The sequence below is a fragment of the Dasypus novemcinctus genome, chromosome 3 (assembly GCF_030445035.2).
Source record: "Dasypus novemcinctus isolate mDasNov1 chromosome 3, mDasNov1.1.hap2, whole genome shotgun sequence".
NCBI lineage: Eukaryota > Metazoa > Chordata > Mammalia > Cingulata > Dasypodidae > Dasypus > Dasypus novemcinctus.
In genome coordinates, this window is record NC_080675.1 from 16,483,731 (window position 1) to 16,508,898 (window position 25,168).

The 25,168-nt window shown below is 37.1% G+C and overlaps 1 protein-coding gene across 3 annotated transcripts in view; it reads left to right on the forward strand.

Annotated features, from left to right (window-relative positions):
- The window catches only part of RPS6KA5 (ribosomal protein S6 kinase A5), a 213,215-nt gene that overhangs the window by 27,159 nt on the left and 160,888 nt on the right, over positions 1-25,168 (forward strand). The window contains exon 2 of one of the 3 annotated variants that reach the window (XM_058292426.2): positions 15,543-15,644. The exons of the other annotated variants lie outside the window; for them this stretch is intronic. Within the exon in view, the coding sequence (XP_058148409.1) occupies positions 15,635-15,644 (10 nt within the window). The 5' untranslated portion in view covers positions 15,543-15,634. The remainder of the gene's footprint in view (positions 1-15,542; positions 15,645-25,168) is intronic. 3 annotated transcript variants of the gene reach the window in all.

Genomic DNA, 25,168 nt, shown 5'->3' on the forward strand with positions numbered 1-25,168 from the left:
TGCAAATATAGCACATTCTCCAGGGATACAAACCTGGGGGATTGTATGGTTGAAATTTGAAACTAGGTCTTCTCAACTCAAAAACCTTCCTTTCCTTGAAAATACTGTGTACTTTTCCTGCATGTTTGCTTGTGCTACTTTTTTTGATCATGGAATGTACATCTCTGGTCATTAAAACTCTCTCAGTTCTGTAGGACACATAGCTATCAGACAACTGAAGCCTTCCGTGATGTTCCAACTGGATGTGCTCTACCACAGGGTTCACTGTGTTAAACAGTACCATTCCTTGTACAGTCCATCCAAAGTACACACTCAGTGGCTCTTAGTTTCATCAGAGAGTTGTGCTGTCATCACCTTAGTGAATTTTAGAACATTTTCATTTTTGTGTCACGTTTTAACAGCTCTGTGAAATACTTCTCTATACAATTTTTCATAGACTAGATAACTCACGAGCTGTACATTTTTTTTTAAAGACATCCCTACTGGAGCTCAATTAAAAAAAAATTTCATTGTGTTAAGGACTTTGAGAACCCCTTAAAGCTCCTTTAATTCTGGGGATATATTTTGAATTATTTGATAATTTCCTCTTCTTCATTCTTCTCTTGACTCTTTCTGGTATTCAACTAGAATTCTTTTCTAACTCTTGTATTTCCAAGATTATTCTGTAATTTTCTTATTTTTCCTCTATTTTTCATCTCCTTGTATTTTTATTCTCCTTTTTGGCCTATTTCTTTAAAATTATAATCCATACCTTTTATAGACTTTTTTTCCCAGATCTTTAAAATTTCTAAGAGCTCTCTGCTTTTCTAATTTATTCCTTTTAAATTATATCTTGTTTCTGTTTTATGGATGAGATATATCTCTTTAAAGATATTAATTATACTTTCTATAAAATTTTATTTTCCTTATAGCTTGCATTGCCTCTTCTGGACTTCTTTGCTTTATTTTTTCTTTTCTTTTCTCCCCCCCCCCCCTTTTGTTTCTTTCATATTAGGGAGTTTTCTCAATTATCTGGTGACCACTGACTGCTAATGAATGAGGCACTAAAATGCTGGTTAGAAACTCTGTGAAGGATGTCAATTAAAGGCTATACTATAAAGTGCTTTCATTGAGACCCTACATGTCAATATCAGCAAGTCTTATTCCCTAGGTTTTTCATTTTCCAATCTGTATTCTCCAGATTCTCCTTGGGTAGCATTTAGTAGCATTTATAAGTCTGGCTGCCTACTTTCTGCAGCCTTCAGGGGATGTGTAGACTTTGGTTTGATTACCTATTTTCAGTCCCCCCCTCATCCTTGCCCATCTCAGAGCCTGGATACCCCAAATCCGGGTCTTTTCCCCTTGAAATTATGAATACTGTACACTGTGAGTATGGGCACTTAAAAAGCCTTTAGGCACTTCCCCTGCATTCAGCCTTCACCTCACTCTTCACAATCCTCTGCCTTCCATGGTCATTAATGTGCCCATATCCTGAGTCTTTTTGGGTTCTCTGGGGGTAGTTCACCTTACTCTCATGAATAGCTCCCTTTACAGACACTTGGATTTAACCTTCTTTCCCTCTACCTGAGTCATTTATTCTTTCAAATATTTTCTATTTTCACACATTTTTGTTGCTTAAGGTCGTACATATCATTAGGTATTAGTGAATTTGGAATTTGTGTATGTTTCTAGTTTGTCTTATTGTTTGAGGGTTTTTTTTTTTAATTTTTAAAGACTGATGATATAAATACTGAAAGGTCTTTACCATCTCGAAATTGGAAGCCAATAAATGACTTCCTTTCAATGAGTTAAGGTAACAGTTACTATTTATTATATACTTACTATATGTCTGCCACTAGTCACATGCATTATTTTATTTAGCCCTTACAACATATGGTGTGTGTTAGGCACTGACTCGTAAGCACTTAAGTGTTTTAACTTTTTTTTTTAATCACCACACAATCCTATAAGGTAGGTACTATTGATATCTTCATTTTATAGACAAGTGTATGGGGACACAGGAGATTAAGTAACTTGTATTAGAATGTGTAGCTAGTCAGTGGAACCTGCATTCTATTTTAGGCAGTGAGACTATAAACCACTACCGTTCTACATAGCCCTATGCAGTGCCTACATGTAGTTAGAACTTGCTAAATATTTGTAGAATATTTTAAAGTGTACCCTGGGTTGTTAATTAAAATGATATTTTTAACAATATACTCTTTCTTAGTTATTGCCAGCTAGCTTTTCTTTTCTGGGTAAATCTTAATACCTTTTTTTCCATTATTTTCAGAATCAATTTCAAATGCATCATAAATTACAACAGCTTAGTAAAGCAGAGACCACTTTTTTAAAGCTACTGTGTTTCTTTTCATCTGCATTTTAATAGATATAGAAAATGGAAGACAGTTTAATTTGTTTCTGTTTATCAATGTACTATCGTCCAGACATATAGAAACTTTAAAAGTTGCCTTTTCTCCCTCCAGATGTGTAATTCAAATTAAGACCTTCTATACATACAAAATTAAGTGAATATTTTCCTTTGTATTTACTACCCCTTCAGATCTTACTTCTGATATATTTATGCCAAGTAAACAGATAATTAACATATGAATCAACATGTGTATCTCTATATAAATGTAAGCCGATCTACGTATATATTAGGCATTCTCCTAAAGATCATGGGAAATTTCTTCAGTAAGGTATTATGGATACAATCATCTTCCATAATATAAGTGGGCAATGGCTAACTTTTTTTTTGGTAATCCTAATTAAAGTCTTTCAGTCTCCGTTATTTAGTCAACCAAAGTATTATGTACATTTCACAAGTCTTATTTGGATTTACTGCATATTATTTTTCATTATGCATTCTTTGATTTTAATATTGAGTCAGCCTGGTTTTCAAATGCTAATATGTATGTTTCCTTTTTGCTATTAACAGGAATATTTAGGAGTATTTTTGGCTTCTGTGATAGCGATTTCTGATTCTCCTTCTGGGACAAGATAGGTCCTTTTGTGCTTGAGTAGAGTCATATGACTAGTTTTGACCAATGAAAGGTGAGCAGAGGTTACATGTAAGACCTCAGGGCTGGTGCATTTATTGCTGATGTGAGACCCTTCAAAGCTTTTATTTCTATTGCTATAGCAACAACAGTATTCTAGATGGTGGTTTCTCTGTGATCCTGGGCCCTATAGAAAGAATACATAGAACAGAGTCCCTAGATAACCCATAATGGACATGTTGACTGAGTGAAAGGAATTCTTTGAAGCCACTGAAATTCTGGGCTATCTACAAGGAGCTCAAATAAAGCCACACTTGGCTCATGCCTTCTGTATTGCTACAAAGTAAGGAATACCATAATCTTCAAATGTAGGGAAGAAAAAAGAACACCCAATGGCAATAGAGCTCTTTCTGCAGCAAGTCTTATCAGTGTACAGAGTAGGGAAGGGAAGTCTTAAGAGAGACTATAAAAAAGAGGACAGAAGCACAGAAAACTCAGACAAAACACAGGCAGAAATCATTCTCAGAAAGAAAAGTTTAACAGATGTACCAAAATATTGAACCCAGGGCTGGGTCTTCATAGTTTACAGCTTTGGCTAAGGAAAAAGACTTGAAAGTGAGCAGGAGCAGAAGTGGCAGCCTCACAGACACTTTGCTTCTAGGGGAGAATAAGATAACTTTGGAGACGTGGTCATTAAAAGAAAAGAAAGAAATGAGCAGACAAATTTTTCAGAATTAGCAGAAAAAAAATAAGATTATACACCAGTCCTTCTCCATCATCAATTAAAACTGAACCTCCCTAAACTAATAGGAAACACTTACACTAGAAACTCTGTGTGCCAGATACCTAGAAATAGGAAAGAAAATTCCATATAAAACTACTATGAAAAGAAAACAGAAAATGCAAATTATAGCTTTCCAGCCAATGAAGACTGAATGAATTTCCTCAGGTAAGCATTATGTAATATGAAACAAACACTTTGAATCAGATTCAAAACTAAGAGTAGAAATGGACAAAAAGCAGAAGGAATGCAGTGAGTTGATTGAATTCATGGGGAAAAAGTTAAGGAAAAGACAATCATGTCAGAAATGAAGACTAAATAACAAGGGAGAATACAGTCAAATGAAAGTTTTTTGAGGGGTTTTGAAAAAAATCAGGGCAACGTGTTTTTAAAAATTAGATATAGAAAGAAAGAGAACATGATTAAAATGAAAGACAGGCAAAGAAGATGTAAAGTATATACGACTGGAGTCTTTAAAGAAGAAAAAGAAACTATAATCCAGAAATATAATTACAATAATAAAGAAGATTTGAATCTACACCATGAAATGACCTAGTAGACACTTGAGAAAATTGACCTGTAAGGATCAGCTCCGAGACATAGATTACTAAGACTACTAGACTGTAAAATTTTATTTTTCAAATCCTCAGGCCTTCCAGAAAATAGATCAAATAAATCACACAGTGATAGTATTAGCTGGCACTAGACTTTTCAAAAGGAACATACAAAGCAAGGCAATGGTGGAACCAGATTAAAAAAAAAAATTAATGAAGGAATGTGCACAACTAAGGATTATATCCAGCCAAATACCTTCAAAATTAAGGGTATAGAAAAAGTTTTTAATGAGCAAGAACTGAGAAAATAAACAGTGATATTCCTGAGGAATTTTTAGGCAGTGAGTTTCATCCAAATGGGAGTTGACTGGGGAAAAGGACTAGTGATAAATATTTAACATATTTATTTGTAGGGCTGAGACTAAAACAAGGATGGTGCCATGGATAGATGAACAGTATGTAAACCTTAAATTATATTTGTAAATATGTAATTTGATGCATGAGTATGCATAGGGCATAAGAACATGTACATGTTTGTTCCCAGTTTTAGTTTCAATTTCAATTTTACTTGAAGTCACAGCAAAAATCTACTTCGAGATGTTGCACACAGAAGCAGAACTAAAAAACCACACAAACCACTTAGTTAAAACATTCTCAAATTTAAACATTTATTTCCTTAACTATGTAAGTGGCTAAGCAAGCTGAAAAGGTGTTAGAGAAAGGATATAGGCCTCTCAGGGCTTCTCTCTCTCTCTGCAACTATAGGCAAACCTGAAATCCTCTCTCTCTCATGGTAGTGTCAAAATGGCAAATATCCCTTTCTCTGTGTTTTTTTTCCTCTGTGTATGTTCTCAGTGTGTATAAGATCCAGCAGAAGGGCAGAGACCCAACTTGGGTCACACCTCACGAACTTAGTCCAATCAGAGGGTCCCCTACCCACAGAAATGGATTAGTTCAAGAACATAATCTTTTCTGGGATTCACAAAATTCAAACTGTCACAGGTTTCATCATTCAGAATTAGATCATTACTCTTGTGTTAATTATATTCTTATCTGTTCTACACAGCCTAGTCATATGCTTTTGGCTCATTTAGGATGACTTAAACCAGTAAACAAGTTTAAAGTCAAATAACTTTACTTCCAGGTAATCTTTGTGTGAGGAAATCATAATCAGATTTTACAAGCCAGTGGGATAAGGTATCCCTTATAATATTTTGAAACACATACCACATATGTGTAAAATATAAGTCCATGTACAGAATAAGAATGTGTACAGTAATTTAAATATACATTTCCATGCTCTATTTACGAAAGGTTCTAGAGGCAAAGATTCCCCAATAGAACGAGCACAGCAGACCTTGGTTTCTAATACCACCTCCTACTAAAAGGAATCAAACCTACTTCTCAAAGAAAACAAGGAAGTACAAAAAAAAAAAGAAAGAAAGAGAAAGAGAGGGAGGGAGAGAGAGAGAGAGAGGAGAGGGGAGGGGAGGGGAGGAGAGGAGAGGGGGAGGAAGATAGGGGGGAAGGGAGATGTCTGAAGGACATAAGCCAGCTTGAAGCATTCCCATTGATCAAATCTGGTACAAGGTACGATTTGTATATCAAAATAATTAAGGACAGTAATTAATTCTAAACTATTGAAAAAATAGGAATTCATGAATGTAGTCTAATGATTGATGGATTAATAGATAGTGGGAAGAAGTGAGGGCTTTTCCCCACAAATCAATACCAACAAATATGGAAGGAGTGAAAGAGCTGAAAAATTACCATTTTATAACCATTATAGTAAAGATTGGTTCAGGCAAGAATCATTAGTGGGTGCTAAATCTAGGGAAAGGAGTTCAGTGAAAAGCAGAATATTTTCATGGCCCTATAGTGTCTCCCCATAGATTGCTTATAACAGGGAGAAAATTACTACGCATATAATGGTGAAAACTGACAGCACCTTGAAGAGATGATCAAGATTTATATCACCGGGAAGCAGATGTGGCTGAAGCAGTTGTGTGCCCACCTACCACACGGGAGGTCCCAGGTTTGGTTCCTGGTCCCTACTAAAGAAGACAGCAAGCTGACGTGACAGGCTGGCACAGCAAACTGATGCAGTAAGGAGACACAGCGAGGAAACCCAAGAGATACAACAAGCAGGGTATAGAGGTGGCTCAACTGATTGGATGCCTCTTTCCCACATGGGAAGTCCCAGGTTCAGTTCCCAGTGCCTCCTAAAAAAAGAAGATGAGCAGACACAGAACACAACAAGCAGAGAGTGAGTGCAAATAATGAGTGGGGGGAGAAATAAATAAAATAAATCTTAAAAAAAAAAAATTTATATCACCAGTGAGGGGTGTACTGACCTTATATGCCTCTGTTTGTAATACTCTGAGAAGTATACATTGCTCCAGTATTATTCCTGCTAGCTTGCATAACCTGATTCTAATCATGAGGGAACTTCAGCCTAAAAAAAATTTATTTAAAACAAACAAAAACATTGACCTCTAGTCTTTAAAAAAGTAAATCATACGGTACTGGAATGTGAGGGGGAGTGGGGAAGGGGGATTGGGTAGGACTGTCCATGGAACTGGGGGGAGGACTGAAAGAAGGAACAGGTGAACTCTGGGGATTTGTAGGTCTGTGGTCAAAACTACAATGGTGGGAATGTTCTTTTGGCAAATATGGCAGGGGAGGGTTACTGGTGCAAGGGTGTTGGGGGTGGGGGAATATACAGGACAGGGTGCACCTGGGGCAGGCTTCTGTGGAATATGAAAGTGCTCATCTTGTCATAATGTGTTATCTCAGTGGGTGGAGACCCACACAATAAACAAGAAAATAGTAAACTCCTATTCTGGGGAGTCCTGCTGTGTTCTCAATTAGAAGGGCAAGAATCTCGAGAGCATAGGCAGTGTCTAATAAAAGAAAACAGACCAATGTCAAGCCCTCAATAGTATTGCATGTAACTATGAACTTTATTCTTCAAAAATTGATATTTAGTGTTTACTATAGGTTCTGAATGGAGGGGAGAGAATAGAACAGATGGAACATAGGGCATTGGAATTGTTCTGCATGATCTTGCAATAGCTATAGGCTATTTTAAATTTTGTCAAAACCTATAAAAGTGTACGGTGCAAAATGTAAAGCATAATGTAAACTATTGGCCATGGTTAGTAGCAATGCTTCAATATTTGTACATCAAATGTAACAAATATAACACATGTAGGATGTTATTAATAGAGGAGAGGGGAAGAGGGTTGAGTATAGGGGAATCCCCTATATTTTCTGTGTGACTTTTCTGTAACCTAAAGTTTCTTCGAAGATAAAGAAAAAAAAAAAGACCCTGGGGGGAACATACAGAAAAAGTTGTCACTGTACATAAAAGACAACAGATCTTACAGTGATGAAAGACAATGGAAAAAAATTGCACGTACTTTGTATTTTTGTATTTTATCATTATTATTTTATTTTTAATTTTTTGTCTTTGTTTTGGGGGAGGTTTTGGATCACGGAATGGTTACAACTGTGGCAGGGAAGGATCACTGGTGCGGGGTGTTGGTGATGGGAGGATGTGTGGAAAGGGGTACACTTGGAGCATGCCTCTGTGCCATATGAATATGTTGAAGTTGTCAAGGGACATCATCTTGGTAGGTGGAGATCCACAAATTAGCCAAAAGAATATTGAATTCCCACTTTGGGAAGTCCTAATTCTCTAATAGAGTGACAAGAATCCCCTACGTACATGGGCAGTGCCTAGCAAAGGAGGACAGACCATTATGCCCAGCCCGTGAACCTTTCATCCTAAAATAATAAAGGTATCTGCTACATCTCTGGTTGTGCTCCTGAAGTCGATGGAGACTATGTTGCAGTTTCAAACTCCTGCAGCAGCCAATGATGGCCCGATACAGCCAAATGTATAATGGATATTGCCTCCAGACTGACACTGTTTCATATTGCCAAAGGGTGCTATGCACCAGGCCAGTGGAATACTGGAACCTGCTTTCCTAGGTTCTCTCTGGGGTCAACGGTGCTGCAGCTTGCTGGCTGTATGAAGAACATACCAAGTGGAGCAATGATCACCAGAGTACTGTGAGTAGAACTTAAACACAATAAGCATTATGGCCTGCTCTCATGGAGAGATAATGTAAGGTATTGCAAACCTGAAACTTGAATCTATTAATCGCAGCTCAAAGAGAAACATATGCATTGGGTAGTACATTAATTAGTATTAAGTACTGTACCTATATTCTATTCTAGATATATGCCTGATAATTATGGTGATATCTTTTCTAAACCATATGCAGAAGAACATTAAACATGTTAAAAGTCCTGGTAAACTTCATTTTCTAAGTAGTTAATGAATGTGCTTAACCCAGATGTCCCTCTTAGCCCTTGTTCTAGAACCTGTTGCACTCATGCCCTAGAGAAGACTGGCAGGCCCACATGCCATCCTACCAGGGCTAAGCATTTTCCCACCAGAAAAGAAACAGCAAATGAGTAGCTAAGACCCACTTCAGCTTAGCCTCTTTGAGATGATCTTGTGACATTGAAACTTAGCCTAGTATTGCCTAAGAGTTACCTCCTGAAAGCCTCTTTATTGCTCAAATGTGGCCTCTCTCTAGGCCAAACTCAGCATATAAATGCACTACCTTTCCCCTGGTGTGGGACATGACTCTTAGGGATGAGCCTTCCTGGCACTGAGGGATTATTACCAAGCACCACCAACTACTTATGCATTTGGAAAAAGACCTTGACTAAGAGGGTAAAATATTAAATATGAATGAGTTTTTATGGCCAAGAGATTTCAAAATGAGTCGGGTGGTCTTTCCAGAGTTTATGCTGATGCACGTCTCAGCAGGGTCTCATTGACAGTAAACAGTGCCTCTAACAGCAGGCTCCTGAGGGCTCTAGAGACATCTAGACACTGTAGGTAGGGCAGACAATCTCAGGAATTTGACACCTTGTCAGTGGGCCTTACTTTAGAATATATGCTCTCCAATGTAACAGAGTTAGGTTCATTTATAATTTCCCTACTCAAGGTTCATCTGCCCCTTTTATTCAAACCTATAATTAGCACTATACTCATTAAATATATGTCCCAGAGACTTAAATTTTTCGTCTGTTCATATACTGGTTAAGCCCTGAATTTCAGCAGAGTTGCAATACCTGTTCTCCAGTTCACTGGACTCGCCAGGACAACTAACAAAAGGATGATGGTGAACAACGCCCATCCCCAAAACAGAGAGACTCTACCACTGCCAGAAAGACAGTTCCATCCATCTGCCTCGTGGGATGTAAGCCCCCTTCAATCAAACAGTGGGCATCACCATCCCAAAATCGTCAATATTGAGGAATGAACAAACAGAAGGGGGAATACAACTATGGACTAAAGGGACTTATTATTCTAGCAATAAAAGAACTTGTATCATTGATATTTAGTCAGTGGCCAGCAAAGGTTCTGAGGGAAGGGAGAGGGAGAAATAAGTGTAACATGGGGAATTTTGGGAACATTGGAGTTGTTCTACCTGACATTGCAGTGATGGATACAGGCCATTATACATTTTGTCAAAACCTATAAAATTGTGCATTGCAAAGTATAAACTATAGTGTAAACTATAGACCATGGTTAGTGGTAATTCTTAAATATGTGTTCATCAATTATAACAGATGTACCAGATCAATGAAAGACGTTGTTAACGGAGGAAAGTGTGGGAAGGGAATGGGGTAGGGTATATGGGAATCCCCTATATTTTCTTTTTTTCATTTCTTTTATGCTTTCCCCCTATATTTTATGTAATCTAAAAGCTTCTTTTAAGAAAAAAAAATCAGTCATAAAAGACAAGACTAAGGAACTCCTTAAGATTAAAAACTAAGGAGATATGACCAAATAAATACAATGTAAAATGCTGGATCCTGTACCTGGAGGAAGAAAATGCTATAAGGTACATAAAACGATTGACAGAATTGAAATGGGGCTCATAAATTAAAGTTTCTTATCAATGTTAAAGTTTCTGAATCTGATAACTGTACTGAGGTTCCTTAAGAGAATTTTTAGGCTATATGCACTGAAGTATATTAAGTATATTAAGAGTCATGATGTGTGAGAACTACTCTGAAGTAGATCAGAAAAAAAAAGTAATATGTGTGTGAATGTGTGTTGTGTGTATGAATATGTGAATGAGAGAGAAAACAAGTGGCAGAATGTTAAAATTGATGATTATGAATAAAAAGTATATAGGAGTGATGAATGCACAACTGTAATTATACCAGAAGCCATTGAATGTACACTTTAGATGGATTGTATGGTATGTGAACATATCTCAATAAAATTGCTTTAAGAAAAAAGAGTATATGGGAGTTCTCTCTTTTTTGCAATTTTAGAATTTAGAATAATTTAAAAATAAAAAAAAATTTAATGACCTATAATTATGTTTAGAAATAAGATTTGTAGCTTTTTATAGTGCAACAGAATTGTGCTGATAGCCCTTCTCATAAAATCTGAAGCATAATTGCTTAACTTGGTTTCAGGGTAATGGGTTGAAAAAGAGTAGTGCCCCTCCAGAACACTCCTTGATGTTTTTCTTCTAAATCACAGAACTGCGATTGGAGCATGCATAGTTGTGATGGAGAAAATACAGTTAGAACTGAGATAGGAGAGGAAAGATGGGACAAGACAAGATGGATCTTATTTCTTTGGTCCCTAATGTTCACAGCCCTAGATATCAGTTCACTGTGAGTTAATATTAACATTTTAAAAAGTTAGGATTGTTCTTTAAAAAACAAGTTGGCAGTAGTCCTGTGTAAGTTTATACCTTTAAGGAAAGATTATTGCAGACCAATAGTTGATTCAAGGTTGCTATATTTAAGTGTTAATGGAAACCAAATTGGCATTATTTAACCAGCATGTAGTCTGGAAAATAGAAAAAGGAAAGGGTGTTGATAAAGTACTTTCTCACAATAGAATTGAGTATAGAGGTGACAATAGAATTGTGGTGGAAAAAATAAGGTTATAACTTAGGAGGAACAAAGTGCTGCTGTGTTTTCTCACCTTAAACTGAAATCTTATCCTTGGGAATATTACTTTGGGCTATTAAAAACTGTTTTAGGGAAACGGACTTTGGCCCAGTGGTTAGGGCATCCGTCTACCATATGGGAGGTCCGCGGTTCAAAACCCCGGGCCTCCTTGACCCGTGGAGCTGGCCATGCGCAGTGCTGATGCGTGCAAGGAGTGCCGTGCCACGCAAGGGTGTCCCCCGCGTGGGGGAGCCCCACGCGCAAGGAGTGCGCCCGCCCGTGAGGAAAGCCGCCCAGCGTGAAAAGAAAGTGCAGCCTGCCCAGAAATGGCGCCGCCCACACTCCCTGAGCCGCTGACGACAACAGAAGCGGGAAAAAAAGAAACAAGATGCAGCAAATAGACACCAAGAACAGACAACCAGGGGAGGGGGGGAAATTAAATAAATAAATAAATCTAAAAAAAAAAAAAAAAAAAAAACTGTTTTAGGGGAAGCGGCTATGGCTCAATCTATGGCTCAATCAGTTGGGCTCCCGTCTGCCATACGGGAGGCCCTGGGTTCGCGTCCCAGGGCCTCCTTGTGAAGGCAGTCTCACCTGCGTGCCGTGGAGAGCTGCTAGCTCTCAAGCACCGTGGAGAGCCAACTCAGCAAGGTGATGCAACGATAAGGGAGACAAGTAAAAAAACAAACAAACACAAAAGAGCACCCAGTGATTGGACACAGAGAATAGACAACAAGCAAGCTGCAAGTGGGGGGGGGGGGTGGTAATAAAAAAATTGATACAGACACACAGAAGAATGCACAGCAGATGGACACAGAGAGCAGACAGCAAGCAAGTTGCAAGGTGGGGGGCAATAAAAGAAAAACTATTTTAGGTCTTTATTCACAATTGCCAAAAGATGGAAGCAACCCGACTGTCCGTTAACTGATAAATGGATAAATATAAAGTGGTATATACATACAGTGGAATATTATTTACCCATAAAATGGAATGAAGGTCTGATACATGCAACAACATGGATGAGCCATGAAAGCATCATGTTGAATGAAATAAGGCAAACTAAAAGGTCAAATATTATATGATCTCACTGATTTGAAACAATTAGTATAAGCAAAGTCATAGAGTCAGAATCTAGAAATAATTACCAGAGGGACAGGATGGGGGTGTGGAATGTTGAAAGTTAAGGCTTAAAACATAGAGGCTTCCTATTTGGAATTATAGAAATGTTTTGGTTATGGATAATGGTGATGATAGCACAACATTGTGAACGTAATTAACAGCACTGAAATATATAGCTTAATATGATTAAAAGGGGAAATAGATTGTATATACGGTAACAGAATAAAAAAAAATTTTTAAATCCATGGGACTACACCATACAAGCCGTGAGCCCTAAGTTAAACTATAGACTCTAATTAATATTATAGTTATAAAAATGTGCTATCATCAGTTGTAGCAAATGTTCCACATCAGTGCAAGTTGTTGGTAGGGTGATGTATAGGAATCCTGTATTTTGTGCACAATTGTTCTGTAAACCTACAACTTCTCTAATAAAACAAAACAAACTATTTTATCCCTTCAATTAAAGGTGTTGTTTAAAGTATATCAACAAATATCAAAATTATTTTGTTAGAACTTTGGAAGCTGGAATGTTTACTGTATGTTTACTGTATGTAATAGTTTAATTTTTATCATTCAGAAATTATCTAATTTTTGCTTGCTGAAATACTGAAGCAAAGTTTCTGTTGAAGACAAAGCTATGCCTTCATGTAAGAATAAGGAATACTGTGCTGTGTGTAAAGAGTGAAGATCTTTTCTTTGTCTAGGATTTGAGGCATGGTTCGCTATAACCTATCTGTCATGATTTTTGCTTTCCTTTTACTCAGTACTTTATGATCTCATGGTAACTCACAGATTATCATTGTGAACTTTAATGGTTGCTCTATAGCTATTCAGAATTTAATACTTTTATCTTAGTAATTTTAAATGTTTTCACTCTGTGCTTAGTAGTATTTATATTAATGACTTCACATTTTCCTCTGTTTCCCCACTTTCAGTGTCATAGTTTAGCCTTAATCATTTCTGGCCTCAACTGTTGCATCAGCCTGTGCGTTGGCTTTGTTGTCATCTATCTCAATCCATTTCTAATTCATCCTCCACACTGCTGCTAGTGGTCTTTTCTCATACACAGATCTGATCATCTTAATCCTGTGCTTAAAATCTTTCATCACCTTCCCATTGTTTTCAGAAAAAAATCCATAGTTTTTCAGATAAAACACAAGTCTTTCCTGAATTGGTTCCTGCCTCATGTCTTGGTGTGCGTTCTTTCCCCTGCCTTCCCATGTGTATTAGTCAGCCAAAGGGGTGCTGATGCAAAGTACCAGAAATTGATTGGTTTTTATAAAGGATATTTATTTGGGGTAGGAGCTTACAGATACCAGGCCATAAAGCATAAGTTACTTCCCTCACCAAAACTTACTTTCATGTGTTGGAGCAAGATGGCTGCCGACGGCTATGAGAGTTCAGGCTTTCTCCCTTTCAGGGTCTTGCTTTTCTCTGGGTTTAAGGTTCCTTTCTTCCTGGGACTTGCTTCTCTTTCCTCTGTGAGCTTACTTCCTGGGATGCCAGCTTAAGACTTCAGTATCAAACTCCAGCATCCAAACTCCAACATTAAGAACCCCTCAACTCTGTTCTTTGCCATGCCTTTTATCCCCTGGTGGGTGGGGACTCAATGCCCTAATCATAACTCAGTCATATCCAGGTACAGATCAGATTACAAGCATAATCCAGTATCTAATTTTGGAATTCATAACCATATCGAACTGCTACACTCCATCCTCTGAATTCCAAAAAGAAATTACAATATTTGAAAACATCTTAAATCAGTTAACATTGCAAGTACTAAATGATATCACAATCAATTTAAAGAAATACAGTATGTCTTGGGGTAAAGTCCTGTCTGCTATAGACCTCTGAAGCTTAAAAAACAATTTATCTGTTTCCAATACAGAAATGGACAGACAGAGGATAAACATTTTTATTACAATAAGGAGAAATTGGTAGGGAAACATGAGTTACAGTTCAGTAAACCTGCAGGGCATCCTCCATTCAATTTCAGTCTGAGAGTCATTCTTAAGATGATGGTTTTTTTTTCTTGGGGCCAAATGGGGACCCACCATTTCCACAGTCTTGCCCAATAGCCATTTTCTTGGTTCCACCCTCATCAAGCCTTTGGGTAGAGACCAAGCTCCAGACCTCTCCCTCCAAGAGTGTTGGGGTGATTGCCACACCATTCTTTGGGTTAGAGTCTCAACCCCCCTAGTACAGTGATGTGAAGACAGCATTCCCCCTAACCTTTGGCATACAGGCTTAACACTCTCAGAGCAATGAGTTGACCACCCTAACCTTTGGGGGACAGGCCCACCCCCTCTCAGACCTGTGGGATGCTGACCTTAACCACCCTAATCCTTGGGGTATGTGCTCTACCCTCTCTGTACCCTTGGGCAGCAAAACTCTCCCCGAACATCTGACAGGAACACCTACAATGCACAAATGTTTCTATGTCTCCACATCCTCCCCAACACTTGTTATTCTTTGTTTTTTGAATAGTGGCCATTCTAGTGGGTGTAGGATGGTATCATATTGTTGTTTTGATTTACCTTTCCCTAATGACTAATGATATTGAGCATCTTTCCTGTGCTTTTAGGCCATTTGTATATCTTCTATGGAGAAATGTTTATTCAAGTCTTTCACCCATTTTTTAGTTGGTTTGTGTTTGTGTTTTTGTTGCTGAGTTGTAGGATTTCTTTATATATTCTGGATATTAAAAATCCTTATCAAATAATATGGTTTCCAAATGTTTTCTTCCATTCTCTAGGTTCTTTTTACTTTCATGATGAAGTCATTTGCACAGAAGGTTTAAATTTCAATGAAATCTCATTTATCTTGTTTTCCTTTTGTTGCTTGTGCTTTTGGTATAAAGTCTAAAAGACCATTGCCTAAGGAAAAAAGTCCTGAAGATGCTTCCCTATGACTTCTTCTAGGAGTTTTATAGTTTAGGTCTTTGATCCAGTTTGAATTATTATTATTAATTTTGAGGTACGAAGGCTGGGGATTGAACCTTGGAGTTTGTATGTGGGAAGCCGGCACTCAACCACAGATCCACATAGGCTTCCCTGAGTTGGTTTTTTCATTTGTTTGCTTGTTGTTTGTTTTTGTTTTTAGGAGCCACTGGGGACTGAACCTGGGACCTCCCATGTGGGAAGCTGGTGCTGAACCGCTTGAGCCACAGCCACTCCCTGAGTTACTTTTTGTAGATGGTGCGAGGTAGGGGCCCACCTTCATTCATTTGCCTATGATATGCAGTTTGCCCAGTGCCATTTGTTGAAGAGACTGTACTTTCCTCATTGAGTGAACTTGACACGCTTGCCAAAAATCAGCCATAGATGTGAGGGTTTATTTCTGAACTCTCAATTTGAATTAATTGGTCTACCTGCTTGTCCTTGTGCCAGTACCATGCTATTTGAACCACTGTAGCTTTGTAATAAAGTTTAAAATCAGGAAGAGTGAGTCCTCCAATTTTCTTTCTTCCTTTTCACCATGTTTTTGGCTATTTGGGGCACCTTACCCTTCCATATAAATTTGATGACTGACTTCTCCATTTCTGCAAAGAAGGTGCTGAAAATTTGATTGGGATTATATTGAATCTGTATATCTCTTTGAGTAGAATTTACATCTTAACAATATTTAGTTTTCCAATCCATGGACATGGAATGTCTTTCCACTTATTTAAGTTGTCTTTGATTTCTTTTAGCAAAGTATTGTAGTTTTCTGCATGTAAGTCCTTTACATCCTTGGTTATATTTATTCCTAGTTATTGGATTCATTTACTTGCTATTGTAAATTTATTTTTTTATTGATTTATTCTTCAGAGTGTTCTTTATTGTAGTATACGGAAATACTACTGATATTTGGGTGTTGATATTATACCCTGCCACTTTGCTGAATTTGTTAGTCAGCTCTTGTAGCTTTGTTGTGGACTTTTCAGGACTTTCTATAAATAGGATCATGTCATCTGCAACAGAGAAAGTTTTACTTCTTCCTTTCTTGCCTGTTTGCTCTGGCTAGAACTTCCAGTACAGTGTTGAATAATAATGGTGACAGTGAGCATCCCTGTTTTCTTCCTGATTTTAGAGGAAAACCTTTTAGTCTTCCAACATTGAGGGTGATGTTAATTGTGGATTTTTCATATAAGCCCTGTTTCCTGTTGAGAGAGTATCCTTCTATTCCTGGTTTTCTACATGTTTTTATCAGGAAGGGTGTTAGATTTTTGCCAAATCCTCTTTTTTCATTGGGATCATGATTTTTCCCCCCATTCTATTAATGTTTGTATTACATGAATCAGTTTTCTTATGTTGAACTGCACTAGCATACCTGGAATAAATACCACTTAATCATGATTTATAATTCTTTTGATGTGCTGTTGGATTTGGTTTGCTAATATTTCGTGGAAGATTTTTATATCTGAATTCATAGGGGATATTGGTCTGTAATTTTTTTTGTGATATCTTTATCTAGCTTTGGTATTAGGGTGATGTTGGCTTCATAGAATGAGCTAGGAAGTGTTCCCTCTTCAGTTTTTTTCGGAAGAGTTTGAGCAGAATTGGTTTTAAATGTTTCTTGAAATGTTTGGTGGAATTCTCAAATGAAACCATCTGGTCCTGGGCTTTTCTTTGTTGGGAGGTTTTTGACTGCTGATTTAATCTCTTGACCTGATATTGGTCTGTTGAGATTTTCTACTTCCTAAGTCAGTATATAATTCTTGTGTTTCTAAGAATTTGTCCATTTGATCTGGTTTATCTAATTTGTTGGCGTACAATTGTTCATAGTATTGTTTTACAATCCTTTTATTTCTTTGGGGTTGGTAGTGATGTCATTCTGTCATTTCTGATTTTAGTTATTTGTGTCCTCCCTTTTTTTTTCTTTTCAGTCTAGCTGAAGTGTTGATTTTATTGATCTTTTCAAAAACCAACTCCTTGTTTTTTATTTTCTGTTGTTTTTAATCATCTATTTCATTTATCTCAACCTTAATCTTTGTCATTTCCTTCCTTCTTATCACTTTGGACTTAATTTACTGTTTTCCTAGACCCTCTTGTTGTGAGGCTAGACCCACTGGTTGTGAGTTTAGGTCTAATTTGAAGTGTTCTTCTCTTTAAAAGTAAGCATTTAGAACTATAAATTTCCCTCTCAGTTCTGTCTTTGCTGCATCCCATATGTTTTGGCATTGTTATTTTTGTTTTCCTTGGCCTCAGGATATTTCATAATTTCTCTTGTGATTTTTTTTCTTTGGCATTGAGAGTGCATTGTTTAATTTCCACATATTTCTGGATTTTACAGTTCTAGCTCTGCTGTTGATTTCTAGCAGCTTTCCATTCCAGTCAGAGAAGAAGCATTGTGTGATTTCGATATTTTTTAATTTATCAACACTTGTTTTTGACCTAATGTATAGCCTATCCTGGAAAAAACTCATGTGCACAAGAGAAGAATGTGTATTCTGCTACTTTTGGGTGAAGTGCTTTATATTTGTTTGTTAGGTCTAGTTGGTTTACAAGTATTATTCAAGTCTTGTATTTCTTTATTGATCTTCTTCTAGATGTTGTCTTGGTTATTGAAAATGGGGTATTTATGTCTCCCTACTTCATAAATTTTGGGACTCTCCCATTAGATGCATATGTATTTGTAATCATTGTCTTCCTGATGCATTGACACATTTATCAGGATGTAGTGAATTTTTTTGTCTCTCTTAGCAGCTTTTTACTTAGATTCTGTTTATCTAGTATTAGTATATCTATCCTATCCTCTTTTGGTTATAATTTATGTGGTATACATATTTTTCAATCCCTTCACTTTCAACCTTGTTGTGCCTTTGAATTTAAGGTGTGTCTCTTGTAATGTGTATATAGTTGGGTCATGCTTTTTTAATTTGTTCTGCCAATCTCTGCCCTTTTTTAAAGAAGATTTATTATTATTTATTCCCCCACCCCCCATTGTTTTCACACTGTCTGCTCTCTGTCTGTTTGTAGTATGCTCATCTTCTTTTTAGGAGGCATCAGGAACTGAACCTGGGACCTCCCATGTGGGAGGGATGTGACCAATGGCTTGAGCCACCTCCACTCCCACTTGTTGCATCTCTCATGTTACCTTGTTGTCTCTTCATTGCATCATCTTGTTGTATCAGCTCTTTGCACCAGCCCATTACATCAGCTCACTGTCTTGCTCATCTTCTTTAGGAGACACTGGGAACTGAACCCGGGATTTCCCATGTGGAAGGCAGGCACCCAACTGCTTGCACAATATCTGCTTCCCAATCTCTGCCTTTTGACTGGAGAGTTTAATCCATTTACATTTTTTAGCAAATAAATTTTATTGATACATATTAATAAAATATAAATCCATCCAAAGTATACAATCAGTGGTATTTGGTATAATTACATAGTTGTGCATTCATCACTTCAATCATTATTAGAGCATTTTCATTCTTCTAATAGTAATAATAAACAAAAAAACAAAGAAACAAAAAACCTTATCACCTCTTAATCTCTCTATGCTTCCCTTGCTGTACATAGCTGTTAATGTTTCCATCTCTAGTTTGTATTTATATTTTGAAAAAGTCTTGTATATGCAATATTATGCATATTCATATTTCACTTGAAGTTGCACCGTGTTATAAAGTCACATGTTAAATTTTTTAGCTTCCCTTCTAGTAATATACATGTCCTTAGATTTTCCTTTTAATCACTGTCATATCCATTTAATAGTTCCACTAGTTACACGCAGTATGATGTGCTTTCACCATTTCTATTCATTTCCAAAAATGTACATATAACCTTTTAACCATTTCTACACAGTTTAACTCTCAATTTTCCATTCTTTACCCTTATTTTATTTTTTGGTGATCTATATTTTGATTATTAACTCCGTGAGTTTAGAAAGTATATTTAGTTCATAATAGTGCAATCATATAGTATTTGTCCTTTTTTGTCTGGCTCGCTTCATTCAACATCATGTCCTTCAGGTTCATCCATGTTGTCATATGCTTCATGACTTCATTTCTTCTTATAGCTGCATGATATTCCATTGGTGTATATAACACATGTTAATTCATTTATCAGTTGATGGACACCTGGGTTGTTTCCATCTTTTGACAATTGAGAATAATGCCGCTGTGAACATCAGTGTGCAGATGTCTTTCTGTGTCACTGCTCTTAGTTTATTTGAGTATATACCTACTAGTGCTATTGCCTGGTCACATGGCAAATCTATATTCAACTTTCTTAGGAACTTCCAAACAGTCCTCCACAGTGGTTATACCATTCTACATTCCCACCAACAGTGAATAAGCATTCCTATCTCTCCATATCCTCTCCAACATTTGCAGTTTTCTGACTTTTTAATAGTAGGCAATCTAATAGGTGTAAAATGATATCTCATTCAAGTTTTGATTTGCATTTCCCTAATCACTAGTGATGCTGAACATTTTTTTCGGTGTTTTTTTTGCCATTTGTATTTTTACTTGGCACAAGTGTCTATTCAAGTCTTTTTTGCCCATTTTTTAATCAGGTAGTTTGTTGTTTTATTGTTGAGTTGTAGTATCTCTGGATATATCATGGGTATGAAGCCTTTATCAGATAAGTGATTTCCAATTATTTTCTCCCATTGAGTTAGCTGCCTTTTCATCCTTTTGATAGAGTCCTTTGAGATACAAAAATGTTTAACTTTGAGGAGGTCCCATTTATCTATTTTTTCTTTTGTTGCTTGTGATTTGGGTATCAAGTACTACCTACCAAAAAATTTGTAGATATGTTTCTACATTTTCATCTAGGAATTCATGGTTGTTGCTTTTATATTCAGGTCCTTGACCCATTTTGAATTAATTTTTGTATAGAGTGTAGGAAAGGAATTCCCTTTCTTTCTTTAGAAATCCAGATCTCCCAGCACCATTTGATGAATAGACTGTTTTGACCCAGCTGGGAGGGTTTGACAGCCTTGTCAAAAATCTCTTGACCATAGATGTGAGGGTTTTTTTCTGAGTTCTTGATTCAGTTCCATTGGTTAAGCTATCTGTTGTTATGCCAGTACCATGCTGTTTTTATTGCTGTAGCTAAGTAATATGCTTTATTTTATTTTATTTTTTAAAGATTTTTTTTTCTCTTCCCTCCCCCCCCCCCCCCGCCCCCAGTTACCTGCTTTCTGTGTCCATTCTCTGTGTGCTCTGTGTGATCTTCTGTGTCTGCTTGTATTCTTGTCGGCAGCACCTGGAATCTGTGTCTTGTTTTGTTGCGTCATCTTGCTGCGTCAGCTCTCCATGTGCGTGGCACCGTTCCTGGGCAGGCTGCACTTTTTTCATGCAGAGTGGCTCCCGTTATGGGGTGCGCTCCTTGTGGGTGGAGCTCCCCTACGTAGGGGACACCCCTGCGTGGCACTGCACTCCTTGCACACATCAGCACTGCTTATAGGCCAGCTCATCACATGGGTCAGGAGGCCCGGGGTTTGAACCTTGGACCTCCCATGTGGTAGGCGGATGCCCTATCCGTTGGGCCAAATCCGATTCCCAGTAATATGCTTTAAAGTCTGTAAGTGAGAGTCCTCCAACTTTGTTCTTTTTAAAGACATTTTTTGGCTATTTGGGGCTCCTTACCCTTCCAAATAAATTGTATTGTCTTTTTCATTTCTGCAAAAAAAGACTGTTGTGAATTTTATTGGGATTGCTTTGAATTTGTTAATCAGTTTGGGTAGAACTGACATCTTAACATATTTAGTCTTCCAGTCAGTAAACACAGAATGTCCTTCCATTTATATAAGTCTTCTTTAGTTTCTTTTAGCAATGTTTTGTAAATTTCTGAATACAGGTCCTTTATGTCCTTGGTTAAGTTTATTCCTAATATTCCTAAATATTTGATTCTTTTAGTCAGTAGTATAAATGGGAATTTTTTTCTGATTTCCTCCTCAGATTGCTCATCAGTAGTGTATGGAAACACTTGATTTTTGTGTATTATCTTATATCTCACCACTATGCTAAATTCATCTCTTAGTTCTAGGAGCTTTTTTGTGTGGATTTTTCAGAATTTTTTAGATAAAGGATCATATCATCAGTGAATAGCAAAAATTTAACTTCTTCCTTTTATATTGGGTGCCTTTTATTTCTTTATCTAGCCTACTCACTTTAGCTAGATGTATTGCACAATATTAACAGTGGTGACAGTGGACATCCTAGTCTTTTCCCATTGAGTACAGTGCTAGCTGTAGGTAGGTTTTTTATATATGCACTTTACCATAGTGAGAAAGCTTCCTTCTGTTGCTGTCTTTTTGACTGTTTTTATCAAGAAATGATGCTATATTTTGTCAAATGCCTTTTCTGCCTCAATTGAAAGGATCATGTTTTTTTTTTTAAGATTTATTTATTTATTTCTCTCCCCTCCCCCCCCCCCACCCTGGTTGTCTGTTCTCTGTGTCTATTTGCTGTGTCTTCTTTGTCCGCTTCTGTTGTTGTCAGCGACACGGAAATCTGTGTTTCTTTTTGCTGCGCCATCTTGTTGTGTCATTTCTCCATGTGGATGGCGCCATTGTTAGGCAGACTGCACTTTATTTGGCGCTGGGTGGCTCTCCTTACAGGGGGAGGGGGGGCGCACTCCTTGCATGCGGGGCTCCCCTATGCGGGGGATACCTCTGCGTGGCACAGCACTCCTTGGGTGCATCAGCACTGCGCATGGGCCAGCTCCACACGGGTCAAGGAGGCCCGGGGTTTGAACCACGGACCTCCCATGTGGTAGACAGATGCCTTAACCATTGAGCCAAGTCCGCCGACAGGATCATGTTATTTTTCTTCTTCAATTTATCAATGTGGTTTATTACACTAGTTGATTTCTTTCTATTGGACTGCCCTTGCACACCTAGGATAAAACCCACTTGATCATGGTATATAATTCTTTTAATGTGCTTTTGGATTTGATTTGCAAGTATTTTGTTGAGGATTTTTGCATCTGTATTAATGAGAGATATTGATCGGTAAATTTTTTCGGTAGTATCTTTATCTGGCTTTGTTATTAGGGTAATATTGGCTTCATAGAATGAGTTTGGTAGCATTTTTTTCTGTTCAGTTTTTTGGTGGAGCTTGAGCAAGATTGGTATTAGATAGTCTTTGAATGATAGGTAGAATTTGCCTGTGAAGCCATCTGGTCCTGGACTTTGCTTCTTTGGGAGGATTTTGATGGCTGTTTAAAACTCTTTACTTGTGATTGTTTTGTTAAAGTTTTCTGTTTCTTCTAGGGTCAGTGTAGGTGATTCGGATGTTTCTAAGAGTTTGTTCATCTTGTCTATGTTGTCTAGTTTTTTTGTGTACAATTGTTAATAGTATCCTCTTATGATTGCTTTTCATTTCTGTGGGGTCAGCGTCAATGTTTCCCCTCTCATTTCTGATTTTATTTATTTGTATCTTCTTTCTTTTTTTTTCTTTGTAGAGCTAAGGGGTTGTTGATTTTGTGATCTTCTCAAAGAACCAACCTTTGGTTTTGTTGATTCTTTTATTTTTTATTCTCGATTTAATTTTTTTCTGCTCTGATCTTTTTTCACACAGGGCGGCTCTCCTCACGGGGCATACTCCTTGCACGTGGGGCTCCCCTTCATGGGGGACACCCCATTGTGGCATGGCACCTCTTGCACACATCAGCACTGTGTGTGGGCCAGCTCATCACACAGGTCAGGAGGCCCTGGGTTTGAACCCTGAACCTCCCATGTGGTAGGTGTATGTTCTATCAATTGAGCCAAATCCACTTCCCTGAATTGCCCCTTTTACTAATATATAATGACCTTCTTCATCCCTTATAAAAGTTTTGCATTTCAAATCTATTTTGTCGAATATTAGTATCACTGCTCCAGCTCTTTTTGGTTATTTGCATGGAATATCTTTTTCCAACCTTTCACTTTCAATCTGTTTGTGTCCTTATGTCTGAGGTGAGTCTCTTGTAGACAGCATATAGATGTCTTATATTTTTTTAATCCATTCTATCAGTCTGCGTCTCCCCCCACCCCCGCCCTTTATTTATTTTTTATTTCTAGTCCATGTCTTTTGATTGTAATTAACATTTAATATTATTATTGTAATGACTTTACTTACTTTGTCCATTTTATCATCTGGCTTTCCATTGTCATATCTTACTATTGTCTGTCTTTTTACCTTTTAATTTACCCTTCCTAATAATCTTCATTTCTACACTCTTCTCCAAGTCTCTCACCTTTGTTTTTTCCTTTCAGGCTATAGCACTTCCTTTAGTATCGCTTATAATTCTGGTCTTTTGATAACATACTCTTTCCGTTTTTGTTTGTCTGTGAAGACTTTAAAACTCTCACCCTCTTCCTTTGTAACAGCTGAGAGTGAACTCTTCCTCTCTCAATGGGTCACAATGAGGCAGGAGTTTTATCCAGCCTTAATGTCTTCGGGGGTGGGGGTGGGGATAGGAGCCCCTCTGGGCCATCATGGGGGTTTGGTAACTCACGTTTGTTGTTTCCGGGTCTTCTTCTCTCTGTCTCTCACCTTCCTGGGGGTTACGCAGCACTATCCTGGTTTGCTGAACCACAAAGCAGGTTCCTCTCACAGCTTTTGGCTCTTTCTCCATTGTTTCTGTCAGGGAGTTGAGCCCTGCCTGCCCACTCCAATGCCATCTTCCCAGAACTCTAATCCATCTACATTTAAAATATCACTGATACTGTAGGACTTTCTTTCTGCCATTTTGCTATTTGGATGTTGTTAGTCTTATACCTTTTTTGTCCCTCAAGTTTTCATTTAATGCCTACTTTCATATTCATTTGTGTGTTTTTTAAATAATATATTATTTTGAGTCCCTTCTCAGTTTTCTCTGTATGTATTTTTCATATATTTTCTTTGTGGTTACTATCAGTCTTAAATTTAACATCCCAAATCTATAAAAATCATGTTTGATTTGATACCAACTCAATGTCTGTAGCATACACATACACTGTTCTTATACCCCTCCATCCCCAATCTTTTATTTGCACTTGTTACAAATTATATCTTTCTACACTGATGTCCAGAAAACATAGATTAATCATTCTTTTTTTTAGTGCATTTTTACCTGTAAGAAATAAAAATTGGAGTTAAAACATACCAAAAAACACAATACAGTAGTACTGGTATTTTTTTTTTAGTACTGATATTTATAACTACCTATTTGGTTACCATTACTAGAAGTCTTTATTTCTTTATGCTGCTTTAATCCACTGTCCAGAGTCCTTTCCTTTCAGTCTTCAGTATTGCTTTAGAGCAGATTTAGTAATGGTGAACTTCAACAATTTTTGTCCATATGGGAATGTCTTAATCCCTGTTATTTTTTTAAAAAATTAATTTATTGAAATATATCACCCATACACAAACATACATAAACAATAAGTATATGGTAATAGTTGTGAACTTACAAAACAAACATATATAACATCATACAGGACTCTCATAACTCACCCTACCACCAACATTGTTGTTAAACCTTTTTAAATAATGGTTAAATAGCATAGTCAAAATATTACTACTAACTAAAATATTTTCCCCCAAATCTCCCTATTATTATTTTTATGTCATTTATATAATATATATATTATTTTTATGTCATTTATATATGAAAATACATAAACAATTAAGTATATAGTAAAAGTTGTGAACAAAGCAAACATGAATAACATCATAAAGGGGTCCCATACATCAACACTCCACCAACACCTTGCATTGTCATGAGATATTTGTTACATATTACGAAAGAATATTGTAAAAATCTTACTACTAA